Source organism: Clupea harengus, chromosome 3 (assembly GCF_900700415.2).
Source record: "Clupea harengus chromosome 3, Ch_v2.0.2, whole genome shotgun sequence".
NCBI lineage: Eukaryota > Metazoa > Chordata > Actinopteri > Clupeiformes > Clupeidae > Clupea > Clupea harengus.
The window spans coordinates 28,616,042-28,632,401 of NC_045154.1; the positions used below are offsets into that span (position 1 = coordinate 28,616,042).

At 42.5% G+C, this 16,360-nt stretch overlaps 1 protein-coding gene across 1 annotated transcript; it reads left to right on the forward strand.

Moving 5' to 3' along the window:
- The first annotated feature begins 2,194 nt into the window (after positions 1–2,194).
- LOC105910435 (1-phosphatidylinositol 4,5-bisphosphate phosphodiesterase zeta-1) lies at positions 2,195–16,316 on the forward strand. Its single transcript, XM_042707376.1, has 11 exons — positions 2,195–2,794; positions 3,390–3,591; positions 5,337–5,481; positions 6,016–6,168; positions 8,042–8,203; positions 8,562–8,718; positions 8,940–9,056; positions 10,090–10,262; positions 13,784–13,910; positions 15,833–15,982; positions 16,234–16,316. Exons 1-11 carry the CDS (start codon positions 2,599–2,601, stop codon positions 16,314–16,316), a joined length of 1,665 nt encoding a protein of 554 aa, XP_042563310.1. The 5' UTR covers positions 2,195–2,598.
- Positions 16,317–16,360: the final 44 nt, after the last annotated feature.

The following is a 16,360-nucleotide window of genomic DNA, read 5'->3' on the forward strand; positions in this document are numbered from 1 at the left end:
AAAAAGAATAATAATTAAAAGCTTTTCTGTAGATATTCAGTGTGCCACGAGATGACCTTTTGTAATAACATGTGGACAGCCCCCCCCCCAAAAAAAACATGCATTTTGTAGCCTCAGACAAAGCCCCATCATATTTTTATCAACTGCAGGCTTCGGTGATCCTGCATGGCTTCTGCTGCATAGAGACATCATCCAGAGTGGACTCAAAAGAGGACCTGTGCATAACAAGCAGTGCTCATTTCTCCTCTCTGGCTGGCATGCGATAAATCCCCCTGTCAGGGCAGATGAGGTTGGGGTCCGGGGACGTGTCTTTGGTGCCAGAGCCACGCCAGCTGTGCCCCAGCGGATGTGCCAACACCACCAGAGAAGCAAGGCCGGTGGTGGTCCACTCGTTCCTGACTTTGAGCATTATCATCAGACGCACACCTCCGACACCAATCCAGCCCCTGTCAGCCTTGAATCCCAAATGAGCTTCATGTGCTCCCAGCCAAGAGGCCGTCAGAGGTAATGTGCCACTGCCAAAGTGAAAGAGGCAAGTGAGAAAGGCAACAGGCAGAACATGTAAATAAGGCTTTTCATGCTCTTTGCTTTTAATGTCATCCCTTTTGAATTTACAGATGGTTGCCAGAGATGATACCTATCCTAAATCTGGTCTATGTAGAGCTGCAGGACCACACATCAATTCCATCTGACAAAACTGAAATATGTTTAACTAAATGAAAAGCACGAATATGAATATTAAGGATCTGACTGTCTTTCAACTTTCAAAAGAAGTAGTGTCACTCTAGGAATAATATTACACCTTTAACACATTTCATAGGATGAAGCATTTGCCAGACATACAAGCTTATTTTATTAAGTTTTATTTAATAAGTTATTTAATAGTTTTTCACTGACTAATCTATATTCAATTAGTAAGTATGTCTGCTCGAGCCTCAACACAAAGCAGCTTCCCAACCACTGCAAGACACATTTTAAATTGTATAAGAGATGAGAGCAGTGTCACCCTGTTCGTCTATCTTCCACAGTGAGGATATTTTCTCATCAAACATGCCTATCCAGTGGCCCTGACAGCCCAAAGTTTTTTCTCTCTCTCTCTCTCTCTCTCTCTCTCTCTCTCTCTCTCTCTCTCTCTCTCTCTCTCCCTCTCTCTTTCTAGGCTAGCATGGAGCTGCTGAGGTGTGACTCGGCTACTGATAACTAGTCTCGTGTACCACTGATTCATCTTGATACTTCCACCCTAGGCAGTTTTCCGCACCAGAAGGCAAAGCACAGTCTGCACCCAGGCCCTGAAACTTTTACATAGGGATCAATTATACATAATAGTTGTGGCATATTTATAAATGTGGGATTCACCCATTCAAATCCCAAGTGACATGGAGAAACAGAACAGGCAGAATTCATGTGAAAGTCAAGTGCCCAAGTTGAGTCATGCATGATGTGTAGGTAGATGAAAGTTGTTTATGGAGTTAATTTTATGTTGTTTTAAAACATTTCTTTGCTATCTGTATGCTACTTGTTCCATCGTATTATTGGACATGGAAGGGATCATTATGACACGTCAATTTGTTTGCAGAGGTTGCCATGGAAATCAATGGATATGGTTCTGATCTAGTTGACATTCTATGCTCAATTGTTGTGAACCTCTCATGGAACCTCCTAAAGGTAAGTCTTTTAAAATTGAAACTTAAGAGACATAATTTTTAGAGTAGACATTTTTGTGTAGTTATTAGGCAACTATAAATCAGCTAAATGTCCCTGTCAGTCCACACAGCTTCACAGAAAATTCAATCAGGCATAATTAGTGTTTCATTTGCAGTGGCTCAGTGGAGGTGAAAATAGGTGTGTTGGGGAAACATTATTGATCTTCCATTTGCTGGGGAGACTGTCAAAGGCAGTGACAGGGGCTGATGGCATCCACCATTTAATGGACCTAACTGAAGTACTTATTTGGAGAAATGAGTTGGTGCACTATGCATCCAATGTTAGTGTTAGTATTAAGCAACAGCAGCATTAAGCAACATGTTGATGATGATCAGGAGCTTCTCCTAGCATTAAAACAAAGTGAGAGTCTGAGAGACCAACTGTTCTCTATTTGGTGAGTGAAAAAGAGAGAGAGAGAGAGAAAGAGGAAAGAAGAGACACTTTGATTCCTCCTTCTGCTACTGCTTCTTCCTTGGTTTACTTTAATCTCTCTCCTGAGGAGGAAGAGGGGGAAAAGAGTAAATGTGTGTGAGCTGTTTATTCAGCGGACAGTTTACCTCTCTCACGGATGCTGAAGAGATTTCTCAGCATTAGATTCGGGAGCAGGATGGATATGTCATGAGCCATGAGACCTGCATCATTTGAAAGGTAATCAGTTAATTGCTTTCTATTTCCCAGACAACTCAGGTTCACTGGCAAAACATGATCTCCTACTGGTTGGGAAAGACTAAGAAATAAGGTAAATAATACAATTTATTAAAAAAAAAAAAACAGCAGAATGACTTGCCATATTAAGCAATACATAATGATGTTATTCAATACTGCACACCACTTTACACTTGGTGTACATCATTTAAGCTGAAACCCAAACCTCTCCAACTCCAGGAGAGCTCCATGTCAAAGAAGAGCAAACTCCCCACCTCCAGGAGGAGTGACATCCAGTGCATTTTCCAGTGCTACGCCTCCGACCATGACAACCTCCTCACCGCCTCCACCCTCCTTACATTCCTCCAAAGGGAGCAGATGGAGGTCTCAGCCAATGAGGAGACAGCCACAGCCTTAATTGACAGATATGAGGTTGATGAGACAGGTTAGGGGAGCGTTTTACTCCTGGGAGTCAAAATGCAAATCAAATGGCTCTATTACAATGCCATTATATCACCATTATTACATCATAAATATGCATGCATTCTTCAGGGTTTTAGCTGTGGAGTTGAAAATGCTTAGTCATGCTGCACAGATGCATGTTAATCAAGAGTGACAAGAACTTATTCTGTTCTTTCCCCCTCCATTCTACTAAATACCTCTAAATATAAAACACTGCAAAATATATTTTAAAAAAAAGCTCTGAGCAGCTGAATTGATGGGTTGAGAAAAGTCAGCTACAAATATTTGCCAAGAGGCAGAAATGACTCATTAAGCGGTGTAACACAGTAGCCTACCCTGATTTAACTTTGGTCATAGGCGAAAGCATATATACAATGCATTTATCAGCCTTTAAATGTGCCAAAAGAGCAAAGCTTTTCACATGAACATAATAAAACATTTCTCTACGATCATGAAATGGAGCACAAAATGTCCAGAGCAGTGACTTTAACAGACAAACAAAACATAGGCCTGCCTACTATGTAGTGCATCATTGAAATAAACATTCACCTGCTTCTCTTTTCTTTGACTTTCCGCAGCCAGGGTAAAGAGGAACATGACATTTGGGGGCTTTCACAGGTTAATGGAGTCGAAAGACTGTTGTGTGTTCGACCAAAGCCACACATGTGTTTACCAGGACATGACTCAGCCCCTCTGCCAATACTTCATCTCCTCCTCCCACAACACATACCTGACCGGAGATCAGCTTGTGGGAAAGAGCCACTTAGATGCCTACATCAGGTACTAGAATGCAAGGACTACAGGAGCCGTCTACTAGTAGTATCCTACATGTACTGTATAAGTCTGAAGTAGGACTGTTATGGCTAATAATCCAGAACTGCACAGACGAAAGCAATCTTTTACTGTCTTGGGGATTTCTGCTTACATATTGAGTGTGACAGCTTTTAGATTGCGCCAGAAAATTACTGTGTGTGTAACATTAACAAATCAGTGCTGGTTGGTACTGTTAGGTAATTCAATCTTTTGTGAAATATTTTCCATTGTCTACATTAAATAAACTGACACATGCTATGGAGGTTTTCTATATATTTGTTTTGTTTTGTGAACCATCAACTGGAACCGTTGCTGTTCTGGGGAAAGGTCATCTGGCTATCAGGACATTGCTGTGGTTGGTCTCACAATATAAAACCTATGCATTTATCCATATTTTGTATTTAAGCAGGTAGAACACTTGATTTCATATTATCTTTTGTGGTGGACCCTTCTGTAATTCAGTCAGGCTGGTTTGCAAGTACATCAATTTAGCATAGAAGACCTTGTAGAAACTGATGAATTTAACCACTTGGTTTTCGGTTGAACAAATTTCAGCCGGCAGTTTTTGAAACTTAAAATATAAATGAGCACCATAAATTCAGTTTAGAGACTGACGCGTATCCTCCTGCTGAAATCCAATCCGATATTTCATCTGGCCATTCAGCCCAAACTGATAGATTAGAACAATGTAGGCAAGGAAATGGGCTGAGGGCAGCAGAAATTAGTATTTATGGCCTTCCTGACTGCCTTGCGCGACTGGTGGCCCTGCCCTGTAATCTACACCCCTTGTGCGGAATGCACTGAGCAGGGAGATGGGGGTGGGGGCGGGGGCGGGGGGCGGGGGGCGCTGCTTTACTTACCTAATGAGAGTGGGCCAGAGGAGGGCTGCTGCTGACCTGTCCACACCCCTTTTTGTCTTCCGCCGCACGCGTGGCAGTGAATGCAGGAGCGGTGATTAAAACAAAAGCACAGCGCTCAGCAGAATGCGACCATTTCATAGGGGTCACACACCCTAGGAAGAAATTCATTTGCACACTGAACATGGGTAGATTAAATCCGAGGGAATGTAAATCAAGAGGGCTTTGTGTTTCAAAGTTTCATACCAGGACTGCAGTGGCTGAAAAGAAATAGGGTTGATTAATTCCCCGGCACTCTTTTATGGCACCTGCTGCTCCAAATAACCTACTGGACAATCAGTGCAATCACAGCCCTGTTCATGACTTGTCTATGGCAGTATAAGAATATTATCAGCCCTATAAACTCTATAAGTGTATAAGGACACGATCACAAGTGACCAGGAGGTAATATTTAGTACTAGCGGTGTTGAATATGAATAATAACATCGTTATTTTATCAGTGAAACTAGAGCTTTTGGAGATAATCAAAGGGAAAATCAGAGAGAGGAGGCTTTAAACACGTCTGGAAAATGGATACATTCCTGTACACTGTGAGGGAGAACATATCTTTGCCTCACTTCTCCCTGGACAAATGTGTTTTTTGGCCTTGCATTGCCATACATTGTTGCATTATTAATAAGTCACAGCAGGAACCAGTAAATATCAAACAGCACAAGCTATGTGCTATGTGTGCTACGTTTATTCACATCAACTGCGTGTAGGGGCTGTAAACAACTGACTCATTTAATCTTTCCTCTGTGTCTGCAGCACTTTCTGAGCTTATTATCATGTGCCCTGATGCTGTGTGTCTCGCAGTGCTCTAAGGAGAGGCTGCCGCTGTCTGGAGATCGACTGCTGGGACGGTCCTGAGATGGAACCTATTGTCTACCATGGTTACACCCTTACCAGCAAGATCCTCTTTAAAGATGTCATCACAACAGTGAAAGAGTATGCCTTCGTGGTATGCAGTCACAGAGCGATGAAGGGGAACGTTGCTTAGTGCTTTTGCCTCCCTCGCTCACCCTCGCTTCCACTCTCTCTCTCTCTCTCTCTCTCTCTGACTGTGGAGATCATTATGATTAAAACCACCCCTTAAAAGTCGCACTCGGCACTGTGGGGTGCAAATTCAGGCTTTGATCAGAGGAGCTCAGAACATCTTCAGTAGTTCCAAGCAGAGAGAAAACGCTCACACAGAGAGAGAAGAACTCAGTATTCCACGGCCTTTTAGCTACAGTGGACCTCACTGCTGAGAGCAAGAGCATCTATGAAAGATGTCAGATGGAGGCTTAGAGAGATGATATAGACTACCATATACTGTATATCAAATCATGTTAAAAACCATGGGGAAAAATGATCAAACATCCTTCATAAAATGCAACATTTTCTTAAGGTTGAGATGACTGAGAGATCCTCCTCCATTTTTAATCATAAAATAAAATGAGACTTAATGGATACATTAGTGAAATGTACTGATGTTGATGAGCTGTCCTTGTAGGCATCTCCGTACCCCATCATCCTCTCCCTGGAGAACCATTGCAGCCATGGGCAGCAGGAAGTCATGGCCCATTACCTCACCTCCATTCTGGGAGACTTGCTGCTGGATACCAGCCTAACCCTGGACACCCATGGAGAGCTGCCAAGCCCCGATGTAAGTCACTGCGTAAAACTCTTACTGCCTAACTGCTACCAATCCAGCTTTAAGCACGTTTGATGCCAGCCACTGAAAATCTTGATGAAGTTGCTTTGATTTACGCTCAGTTGTATCAAATCGTGGCTCACCATATCATTGTAAAAGGTTTAAAGTCCTGCTTCGTTTTACAATTTAGACTTTTGTGTTGATCCAATCTTCCTTGTGTACTTAATGATGAATTATCCATCTATACAGTTCCCCCCAGCCTACGCACAGGCTTAGATAGTGGTAGAAGACATCGTCTCAGTAGCGCATGTTTCAGTTGCGCCTGATTGCAGTGTTTACTGTTTGTGTGGCATGGTATCATAAGAACTTTGTTTATCTGTTTCTGGTCCTCTTCTTGTACTGTCAGATATGGACTCTGATAGGCTTTGCTAACCGTTCCCCATTCATGTTCTGCACAATACACAGTGATCTATATTTAATTTAGACTACATACAGCCATGACATCTAGGATCTCGCTTTCTCTCTCACCCTTTCGCGCGCTCTCTCTCTCTCACACACACACACACACACACACAGAGAGAGAGAGACACACACACACACACACACACACACACACACACACACACACACACACACACATTGTTTACAATTAACTGGTAAACTAATTACAATTACCTGAGATAATTATTTTGCTATCACTGTTGATTTCTCTAGACCAATTAAAATCTTCAAATTCCTAGAACAGCAGTGTGTCTTCACTACTATAGTAGCCTATGGAATTTCAATAGACCAAAGCCTCTAAATAAACCAGTAAGGTGTGCTACCAAAAATAGCGTATTGACCCATTTCATTACACCACTCTGGGATTTTGCTTTCTTATGAAAAAAAATGGGTTGAAAAGAATGTCTTTACGGATTTGGGGACTTTAATCTCCAAAGACGTATGCAAACCTCTCCTTACAGGCTGAGATTACTATCAAGCTGTATAGATTCTGGATATTGCAGCATATAGCTATTTGCCATTGGTGCTCCATACAGGCGGCAGTAAACTGTCTGTGGTGGTGGCTGATTATAGGCCTGAGCTCCATAACTGTTCATCAACAGAAACCAGGGTCTGGCTGCTTGGGAGACAGTGGCTTTAGTGACTTCATCATAAGCTGTTCAGCAGAATGTCTGCTGTTTTTGAAAATATATTGTTGTATTAGAATTTTCCACCAACATTTCCAGTAGTATGAATGAACAATGTACAGAGGCCCATTCGCCACTGCTTTCCACCACCTTTGTGGATCTTTTTAATATGTAGCGGGTGTATTTAAATCTAAAATATGAACATAATATGGCTCCAGTTTTTGAGGATTATCTGAGAAACTGCATGTTGTTGTTTTTCTTTTACTGGCAGTGGGCGATGATAGATATTGATGGGAGCAATTTGGTTGTTGTGGGTTTTGCTCCTGGAAAGAATGAGATATGCTACCACATTATTTTAAAACAGCCTGTAGATGGTTACCAGAGAGAGGAAATGTTTTTTTTTTCCTTCAAGTCACCCAAGAATGGATGATGACAAAATCCTGTAGAAAAATGTATTACTGCAATGCTATGTCACAAGTAATGATTTATCATAGACATCTATACTGTGAATTCACCAGCCCTATATTTACTTTGTTGTCATATATACACATAATTGGTGCCATTTTGCAAGTCCATTTACCGCATTACCCTTAGTTTATTCATGCAGAGGTTAATGGCTTGTCCATATTTATTAAGACAATAACAGACATTTGTAATGTGAAACTCATTTACCTCATGCAAAGAAAATCGGAATCTATTCTTGGCATGCCCTTAAATGGCTACAAAGTACTGACCAGGGACCATCTATCTGCTGACAGGACCTGAAATATAAAATTCTCATAAAGAACAAAAAACTGAATCCTGAACCAGAGTCTGGGCCGAGAGAGCCAGAGGCCGACGCAGAGGAGAGCGATGAGGAAGATGATGGTGATGATGAGGAGGAGGAAGAGTTGCCTGTGAAGAGGTCTAAAAAGAAGAAAGTAAGTTACAGATGCAGTGATGAGCAAACTTTTTAAAAACTTCCAAGGGCTGTACTGAAAAGCTCACCTCAGGACTGTCTTCACGAGCATTTCAAATCCTTACATAACCATGTGAACCAATAGCAATGACAGCAGGCTGTCTCCATCTATGGCCACAGTCTATTACCATGTCCTCCCTCCAAAATTCTAACTTTACAGCTGATGCTTAACTGCATTTCGGTTGCAAACCAAAATCCAAAAGTGTGATCATATACATTCCCCTTAGCAGTTTAATACTTGTGCAGAATCGTGTTGTTTGTAATTGATAGTTCTAAGGTCATACACTTCCTGAACCTTAGTAATGGTTGTCTCAACACAGAAAAAGAAGGTTGTAGTAGCACAGGCATTGTCTGATTTGGTCATCTACACCAAGTCCGTGAAGTTTAGCAGCTTCGTGCACTCCAGAGATAACCAGCAATTCTACGAGAACACGTCATTTGCAGAGAAAAAAGCCAAGAAGCTGGTAAAACACTCAGGTAGGCACATTTGCCTTTCGTCAGTTTAATGAGGAGTTACCCTACTGGCTTTCTCATTTCATCTAATTAATGATGGATTGGCCATGAACCATGACCAGAGCTGGTACAAAAAACAAGCCAAAACCTCACAATTCAATCATAAAAAGTCTTGTCTTGCCATTTGTATAATGAGTCTCTCAGTAAAAAGCAATGTACTTCTGGTGTGTGCCTGCCCTACACAGGAGCAGAGTTTGTGCTGCACAACGCCAGGTTCCTCAGCAGGGTTTACCCTGCAGGCTCCCGCACGCTCTCCTCCAACTTCAATCCACAGGAGTTCTGGAATGTGGGCATCCAGCTAGGTCCGTACTGCGCTGACATTCTCTGATGCAACCTGCATTGGCTTCCACACAACCTGTTCGCTGCTCTACATAAGTTACACATAGACACATGTGCCATCACTCTCAGTGCAAAATCTTTTCCACATTGTGCTGGACATGTTTATAAATGTTCTCCGGACCTCTGAAATCTGAACTGTAAAGCAAAGCTGAAAGTAAGTTATCTCTGTTAACCTTGGGTCGTGGATGGCATACACTCGCACACATGCACACATAAACAAAAATACACACACACACACATGCACGCACGCACACACGCAGCATGCACACACAAATACACACACACACACAAATGCACGCACGCACACACGCAGCATGCACACACAAACACATACACACACAATGTGAAAGAGAGCAACAGAGAGACACAGCTAGAGAGAGACAGACTGTACCCTTTCATGCACATGGAGAAAGATAGGGTAGACAGCCTTTGATGCAAACTGGGCGACTTTGATACAACTGAAGGCCTGACAATTTTCTGCTAATTGCCCTGAGGCAGGTGGGTTGAGGCTTGAAATGACTTGAATTATCTCTAAGGTTTCTCTCTCTGCCACATGCAGTCCGTCTTCTTTGCCCCTGGGTTGTATAAAGGAAATACTTCCGTGAATGCCTCCCCTTGCATTTGTTACTGTTCATTCCATTCAATTCTGGTTGAGTCTTTTCAATCTATCTATGTAGCTGAACAAGGTGAAGAGCGTATTCAGAACGCATGGAAGGCAAAATCTTCACACAGAAACTATCAAAGCAACTCTCGCATGCTATGGTTGCTGTACAATTTTGGCTCATATCAGTCACGTCACTCTTTGTGAAAATAGACAGTAGTCCTAAACAACATCCTGCTTATTATTTCAGTACACTTGCTCCACAGGCTAAACCCCAGAGGATTACATTTGTATAGTTCAGCATAGCTTGCCTGAAGCCTTTTTTTCTATGTGTCTGCACTTTGTTTGGGCCCCCATACTAACATTTATGTTTTGGTTGCCTTGGACCCTCACAGCGGCTCTCAACTTGCAGTCCCTTGGCTTATCCATGGACCTGAACAATGGCCGTTTCCAGGGCAACGGTGGCTCGGGCTATATACTGAAGCCCCTTTTCCTGCAGTCCAGGGAGAGCAGCTTTGATCCCAATGCTTTCAAACACAACCTGAAGCCAGCCCACCTCCTGTTGAAGGTACTGAGGCAGCACAGACACAGCTTGTTAGTAGACAAATACCTCTCAGAAAGCTACCCTTCTGTTTGACATTACATGATGTGATTTCAAGACCACACATATTATGCATGCGCCACAGTTATAGTTAAGAAAGAGTAGCAGTGCATTCTTGTGAAATATCACTAGTATAATATAGTCACACGCACAAGCTACAGTGGCGGAGATCATCATAACTGTGATGGTAGTCACAATAACATGCAACTTCAAGTTGTTAGGTCTTCTACAAAGTAAAGAGAAAAAAACACAGCAAGGGTTGAGAAAACTTTTACCAAAAGAAGTCAATCCTCCACCACAAATGGCTTGTTATTATGACACAACAAAGAAAGACCTGCTATAAGCATGCAAACTTGTGGTCAGTGGGATAGCATTAGCTAAGGCAGACTACCATGTGAAAGGGTTAGTACACTCTTCAACCAGTCATATTGTGTAGCCAATGTGATAGATGATAAGGATCAATTTATGGAAAGACTTAAAGGGAAGTGTTACATGGTATATTATTGTCTCTTGTCAGTTTTTCATCCTTCCTTGTTCCACTTAGTGAGCGTGAACTCTCATGGGTTTTTTTTAGAAAACAGCTAACATTAATGTTAGCAAGGACTCGGGCTCAGAAGTGATAGAATCAATTTTAACCAAGGAACCTCTGTTATCTTTGACTAAAGAAAGAACACTAACCTGAAGACTAAACAGGTTGGTGTCTTTTTAGACTAAACCAAATGTTTCCTTTGTGGGCTAATGTTACACATACCTAAATACACTCATGGCAACTGGGGTGAAAACGGAGGAAACTAACACTATGCTTTCCGTCGTGGAGTTCTTTGCCTCCAATTTGTTTAGATGTTTTTGTATGTGTGGGGACACCTCGACGGCCTTTAACCCTTACTTTAAGACATACCCTCAAACGAGTACGCCCTGGTGTATGTAAATGCATATCCAGGCTGTGCTTGGTCGACGGCATCTCTCTCTCTCTCTCTCTCTCTCTCTCTCTCAAGGACAGACACACATTCATTTTGCTTTCATTTTTCCTCAGAGTGTGCTCACTATACATCACTCACTACACAGACACTGACAGATCAGACAAGATCTCTGTGCCAAATGATGGATCTTATCACCTTCACAAAGAACAGGGCTTACACAAACACATCCGGCTAGACTCAATGAATCCTAGGAAGACTTCTTAACTCCACAAGGTCAAGGATGCCTGCCAAAGTTGTGGGTGCCAGGAAGTGACTTAATCTGATAATTAGCCCACCAGTCAGCACAATAACTGCTTTTGAAGTAAGGCATAACTTTATGTTTTTTCATAGATAGGCCTTGTCTAACTCAATTATTCATGTTACACTCTGCAGAGACAAAGGGACTAGACCTCTTGAAGTCTGACAGAAAATGAAATGGCGTAGAGCTTTAAACTTTCACCGGTGCATGACGAGATCTCAGCCTAATAGAGGAATATGATCACTCGTGAATAACTTTTTATGATTGAATCATCTAGGACTGCTGAATGATTCTGACTAATATTTCAGAATCTTCCACTTCAAGGATCGATAAGGCCGACGTGTGGGGCAGACATGTTTCCCCATTTGAGTTGGACGTTTTACACTAATTCAGTCTGACAGCGTGAATTGGTAGCCTACAGGTGGTAAAAGGCCAGCCAGGTCTATAACCAGCAGCCAAGATATACACACACTCCTTATTGGGGTGTTAAGGCTGACAGGTGGACAAATCCCTTTTTCCTCACTTGCTTTTCAATGACTGTGTGTGTGTGTGTGTGTGTGTGTGTGTGTGTGTGTGTGTGTGTGTGTGTGTGTGTGTGTGTGTGTATGAGAGACACAGAGAGAGAGAATGTGCGTGTGTGTGTGAGAGAGAGAGAGAGAGAATGTGTGTGTGTGTGTGTGTGTGTGTGTGTATGTGTGAAGCATTGACAGTATATTCCCTTGGCTGGTCTGAGCCCAGTATTCTTGACCACATCTTTAACAGTGTCCAGCTGTTGTGGGTGTAGTTTCATCTGCAATGTAAAGCAGAGCCCGTAGGCCCAGACTACCGTAGGCCCAGACTACCCGCATGTTACCTTGAACCACGGCAATGGATCACTCGTACCTGAACGGTCTTTTCTTTTTCTGCCATTTTCATACTTTCTCTCCATACCTCAAATGACAAAATCAGGGATAATATCTACTGTTTTATAAACATTTACATAACATACCGGTTTTGGAGCCAGTGCTGACAAAACAATAGCAGAGGGATGTATGTGATTTTAAAAAAAACATTCTTCCCTGAGAAATTGAACTTCTCTACTTGATTGTGTTATATCTAGAGAAAATGAGGTATAATCAGGTTCTAACCAAAGCAAAGGTTGTTAGATCATTTTTTTCCCGTCTCCTAGCAAAACAGAAGAAGAGTTATTCGTGTGTCTCTTTAACTCATAGGGAATCTGTTACTCCTTCTCTCCTGTATCTGAAAAACTCCCTCCCGGATATTTCCCCCTCTATATTTCCCATTCGGGTCCTTGAATAAAACATGACAGTGAGCACCTAGTGCACGGCTGCAACTGTGAGGTCATCTCCATCTCCACCTGTTCGTGTATGCGGTGTTTAGTGAGTTTTTTTGCTGGCAGTGTGTGGGTTCTTTCTAATTTCTCCAGTGTAAAGTGGTCTGGCTTATAAATAGGTTGGTAAATTATTCAACCGGAGTAGGGAAAAGACTGTTTTATTTTTAACCCGCCTGTGGAATGTTCTCATTTGCGTTCTATATCCAGTTTATTAAATTGAATAGTGTATGTGTGCTTGTGCCACCTCATACTTAGTCATCTACTGGACCCAACACATAAGGATACGCTCATGATGCACATCAAAGGCCAAAATAGTGACATGGAACTCCAGCTGACTAAATGATGAAAGCAAAGTTTGAGCGGAATTGCAAGAGAAGAAATCTTCATTAGATTTCAATGGATAACAGTCCGTGTTGAAACCAGCATGTAAAATCCACCAGCGTGATTATGCCACAGACGTGTTGGAGATTTTGCTGAAGACCTGTAGATGAAATGCCCCTCCACATGCGGGGAATGGAGGCACGAGGAATGAGGCGTGTCAGTGCAGCACGTGGCTGGATAACAAGATGCAGGTCTGTCCCTGGGTCAGACCAGACCACGAGACAGATAAGCCCACTAGAATCCTGTGTAATTGCAGCCCCCCCACACACACACTCACCTCACACTTTCTTTCAACATTGAAAATGTGAGCACTTTGCTAATTGCATGGATGTTACGGATACTAAGCAACCCATTTGAGCTGATTATCATCAATGAGGCTGTGAAATGGGAGAGGGGGAAATTTCGACATGGATCTGGATAAAAAACAGCCATATTTTCCGGGTTTTGGTTTCTCAGACAGATTCTCTGATTCTCTCCAGTTTTTTGGTGAACTCATGCTTGGGTGTGGCTTTAATCACCTGGCACTCTGTGTGTTTGTGTTGTTTTTCATCCTCAGGTGATTAGTGGCGCCAACCTCCCTTCCCCCCGGACTGGCAAGGCCCTGGATCCGTTTGTGAGAGTGGAGATCCACGGGGTTGTCTCAGACTGCTGCAAGAGGCAGACGGATGCAGTCAAACACAATGGTTTGTACTTTGATGTGGTCACTGGGTGGCAGCATCAAAAGGCTTTAGAAACAACTATTTATCCATGGTGTTATGAATGTTGTGAAAATCACAGTGCGTCTATCATCCCCTGTATGAAAAGCATGGACAGAGACTGAGAGAACTCTTAAACTATGAGTTTGTCAGATAGATATGACAGATAAAGAAGGAGATGCTCTGGCGCTTTAAGCCAAGATCCTAGAAAGTACAAGGATTGGTCTCAGCAACAACTAATGACATTCATTAATACGCTGGTGAAAGTCCTCCAGTCCAGCACACCAGGCTTGCTGGTATGAAGCTACTTCATGTTCTTTCATACTTGTGCTGTTGGAATCGAGCGTCAAGCTCCGTGTTGGTCTGTTTCTTTTGATTCATGTAAGACGTTCACTAACAGCTGCACTACTTTGGACGGTTAATGTAAATGAGCCTCTTCAAAAGAGTAAGAGTCTTTGGGTTTGCCTTGAGAGCGCACCGCTCTGCTGAGATGGCGCTTTTTTAAAAAAATTTTTTTTTTTTAACGATGAGCGAGGATAAGGAGGCCCAGAACCAAGTGCCTCCAGAAATGGAACAGAAGCTGAGTGCTGAAACTACCGAGCACTTTAAGATGTAAACTCTACTGAGGCCTACCGCACAGAAAGTTCAGATGAATGTTAAATGGAGTCGTTCCAAAAAATGTATAAGTGTGTGGGTAGAGGGGGAGAGCCACAGCCCAGTGACACCTGTGTATATACAAGCATGCTTTCACCACCTGCTTTGACTTAACCAACAACTCGTATCTAGAAATGTACACTGTCAGTGAGACATTACCTGTTTACCATAAATATGTAGCAGCTGTTATTGCTCTCTGTTCTGTAGACTGAGGATTGTGAGGATTCAGACTTCTTATGACTGGTTTTCATGTTTATTCATTGGGATTTTGACATTTGCTTGACCTTACAATCTGGTTAACAACAAACGCATAGTGATAAAAAAACATGCAGCATGACTAGCAGTACAGCTGTGGCAAATAATCATTGGAATAATTCTCTGATTGTACTCGCATGTTGAAGTCCCAACACAAGACGACACAAAACAAAAACAGTTTTATTCAATCCGGGTAAACCTATTACTAGTTGTTTTGTTTTCTTCTCTGTGACCTTTTATTAATCTTTTATCTTATAATTTCCATTCCACTGTAGACCACCTGTAAAATGTGTGTGTGTGTGTGTGTGTGTGTGTGTGACACTCAGACAGACAGACAGACAGGCTCTCATTAGCCTGCCTCTCCTCTTCCCTCCCCAGCAATCAAAGCTCCAGGCAGCTGAAGGCAGAGGAGCTGCTCAATGCCACTCGAGAGTGTAATTGCTTGTGCGGCTTAGGGGGCTTTGATAGACATATTCACATCCGCTCTCTTTTCATGCTCCGCATCGGAAGAATTTGCTTTTTAAAAACCGCGCAGTCTTCTTTTCTTTCTTTTTTTTTTTTTTAGAACACGATTGCCTCTTAATTAAACCGCAAACAACTTATCTGATCAGGACATCTGTGAATGCTTCGCTGATGGGGAAGCTGACAGCTGAATTTGTCTCTAGGAGAGGATTGATATGCTTGGGTATGTGGACGAGGCTTGAAAGAGGGATGCTAGTTGACTGCCATGGAGACGGTGCGGAACATAAATATTAGCTGCTCTTTAACTTCCAACGAAGATGGAAGAGAAAGTCAAGTGACTTGTGATCACTTGTTTGCACAGCCTCGTAATAGATTCATGGTTTCTCCTCTGTTGTTGATGATGGGACACAGTAGTTTTGAATCCGAGAGGCTTTGTGTATTAAGGGTCAAATTCAAGAGGAGAGGTATAGCATTGCATTCAAATTACATTAGATCAGGTGTATATAGTTGTAACACTCTTCCCATATTGTTCACTTTAGCACTGAATCCTAGGTGGGACGCTGCCATGAACTTCACCATTGATGTGCCTGAGCTGGCCTTGATCCGCTTCTCTGTGCGGGACCAAATAGGACTCCTGAAGAGTGAATTTGCTGGCCAGTACACTCTTCCTTTCACCAGCATGAAAAAAGGTTAGGCATTACTAGAAAATGTATTGTCTAAAAAGTGTATGCATCTGGGAAGTTTATTGGGGTTTTTTCAGATTGCATCGGTAAATTGCATCTTAATGTAAAGGCAAAAACATGTTTGAAGTGTTATTAAGTTACTATCCAAGAGTGTGTGGGTGTATGCGTCATTGTGGGTGTGGGTGTGTATGCATATGTGTGTATGTATGGATTCATGTGTGTGTTTGTGTTTGTGTATGTTGTCTGTCTGAACTCAGGTTATCGCTGGGTACCCCTTCTGTCTCGAGAAGGCTACAGCCTGGACCCCGCCTCTCTCTTTGTGTTCGTGTGGTACTCCTGAGGCCTGCCTGCTCTCGCTGCAAGGGCTCTACTCCAGCCTTAGCC

Bases quoted from the DNA above. Each gene is read 5' to 3' on its own strand.
- LOC105910435 (XM_042707376.1), top strand. From the start codon at position 2,599: ATGTCAAAGAAGAGCAAACTCCCCACCTCCAGGAGGAGTGACATCCAG. The intron at 2,795-3,389 runs GTTAGGGGAGCG...GACTTTCCGCAG, and splicing joins ATATGAGGTTGATGAGACAG to CCAGGGTAAAGAGGAACATG. The intron at 9,057-10,089 runs GTCCGTACTGCG...GGACCCTCACAG, and splicing joins GAATGTGGGCATCCAGCTAG to CGGCTCTCAACTTGCAGTCC.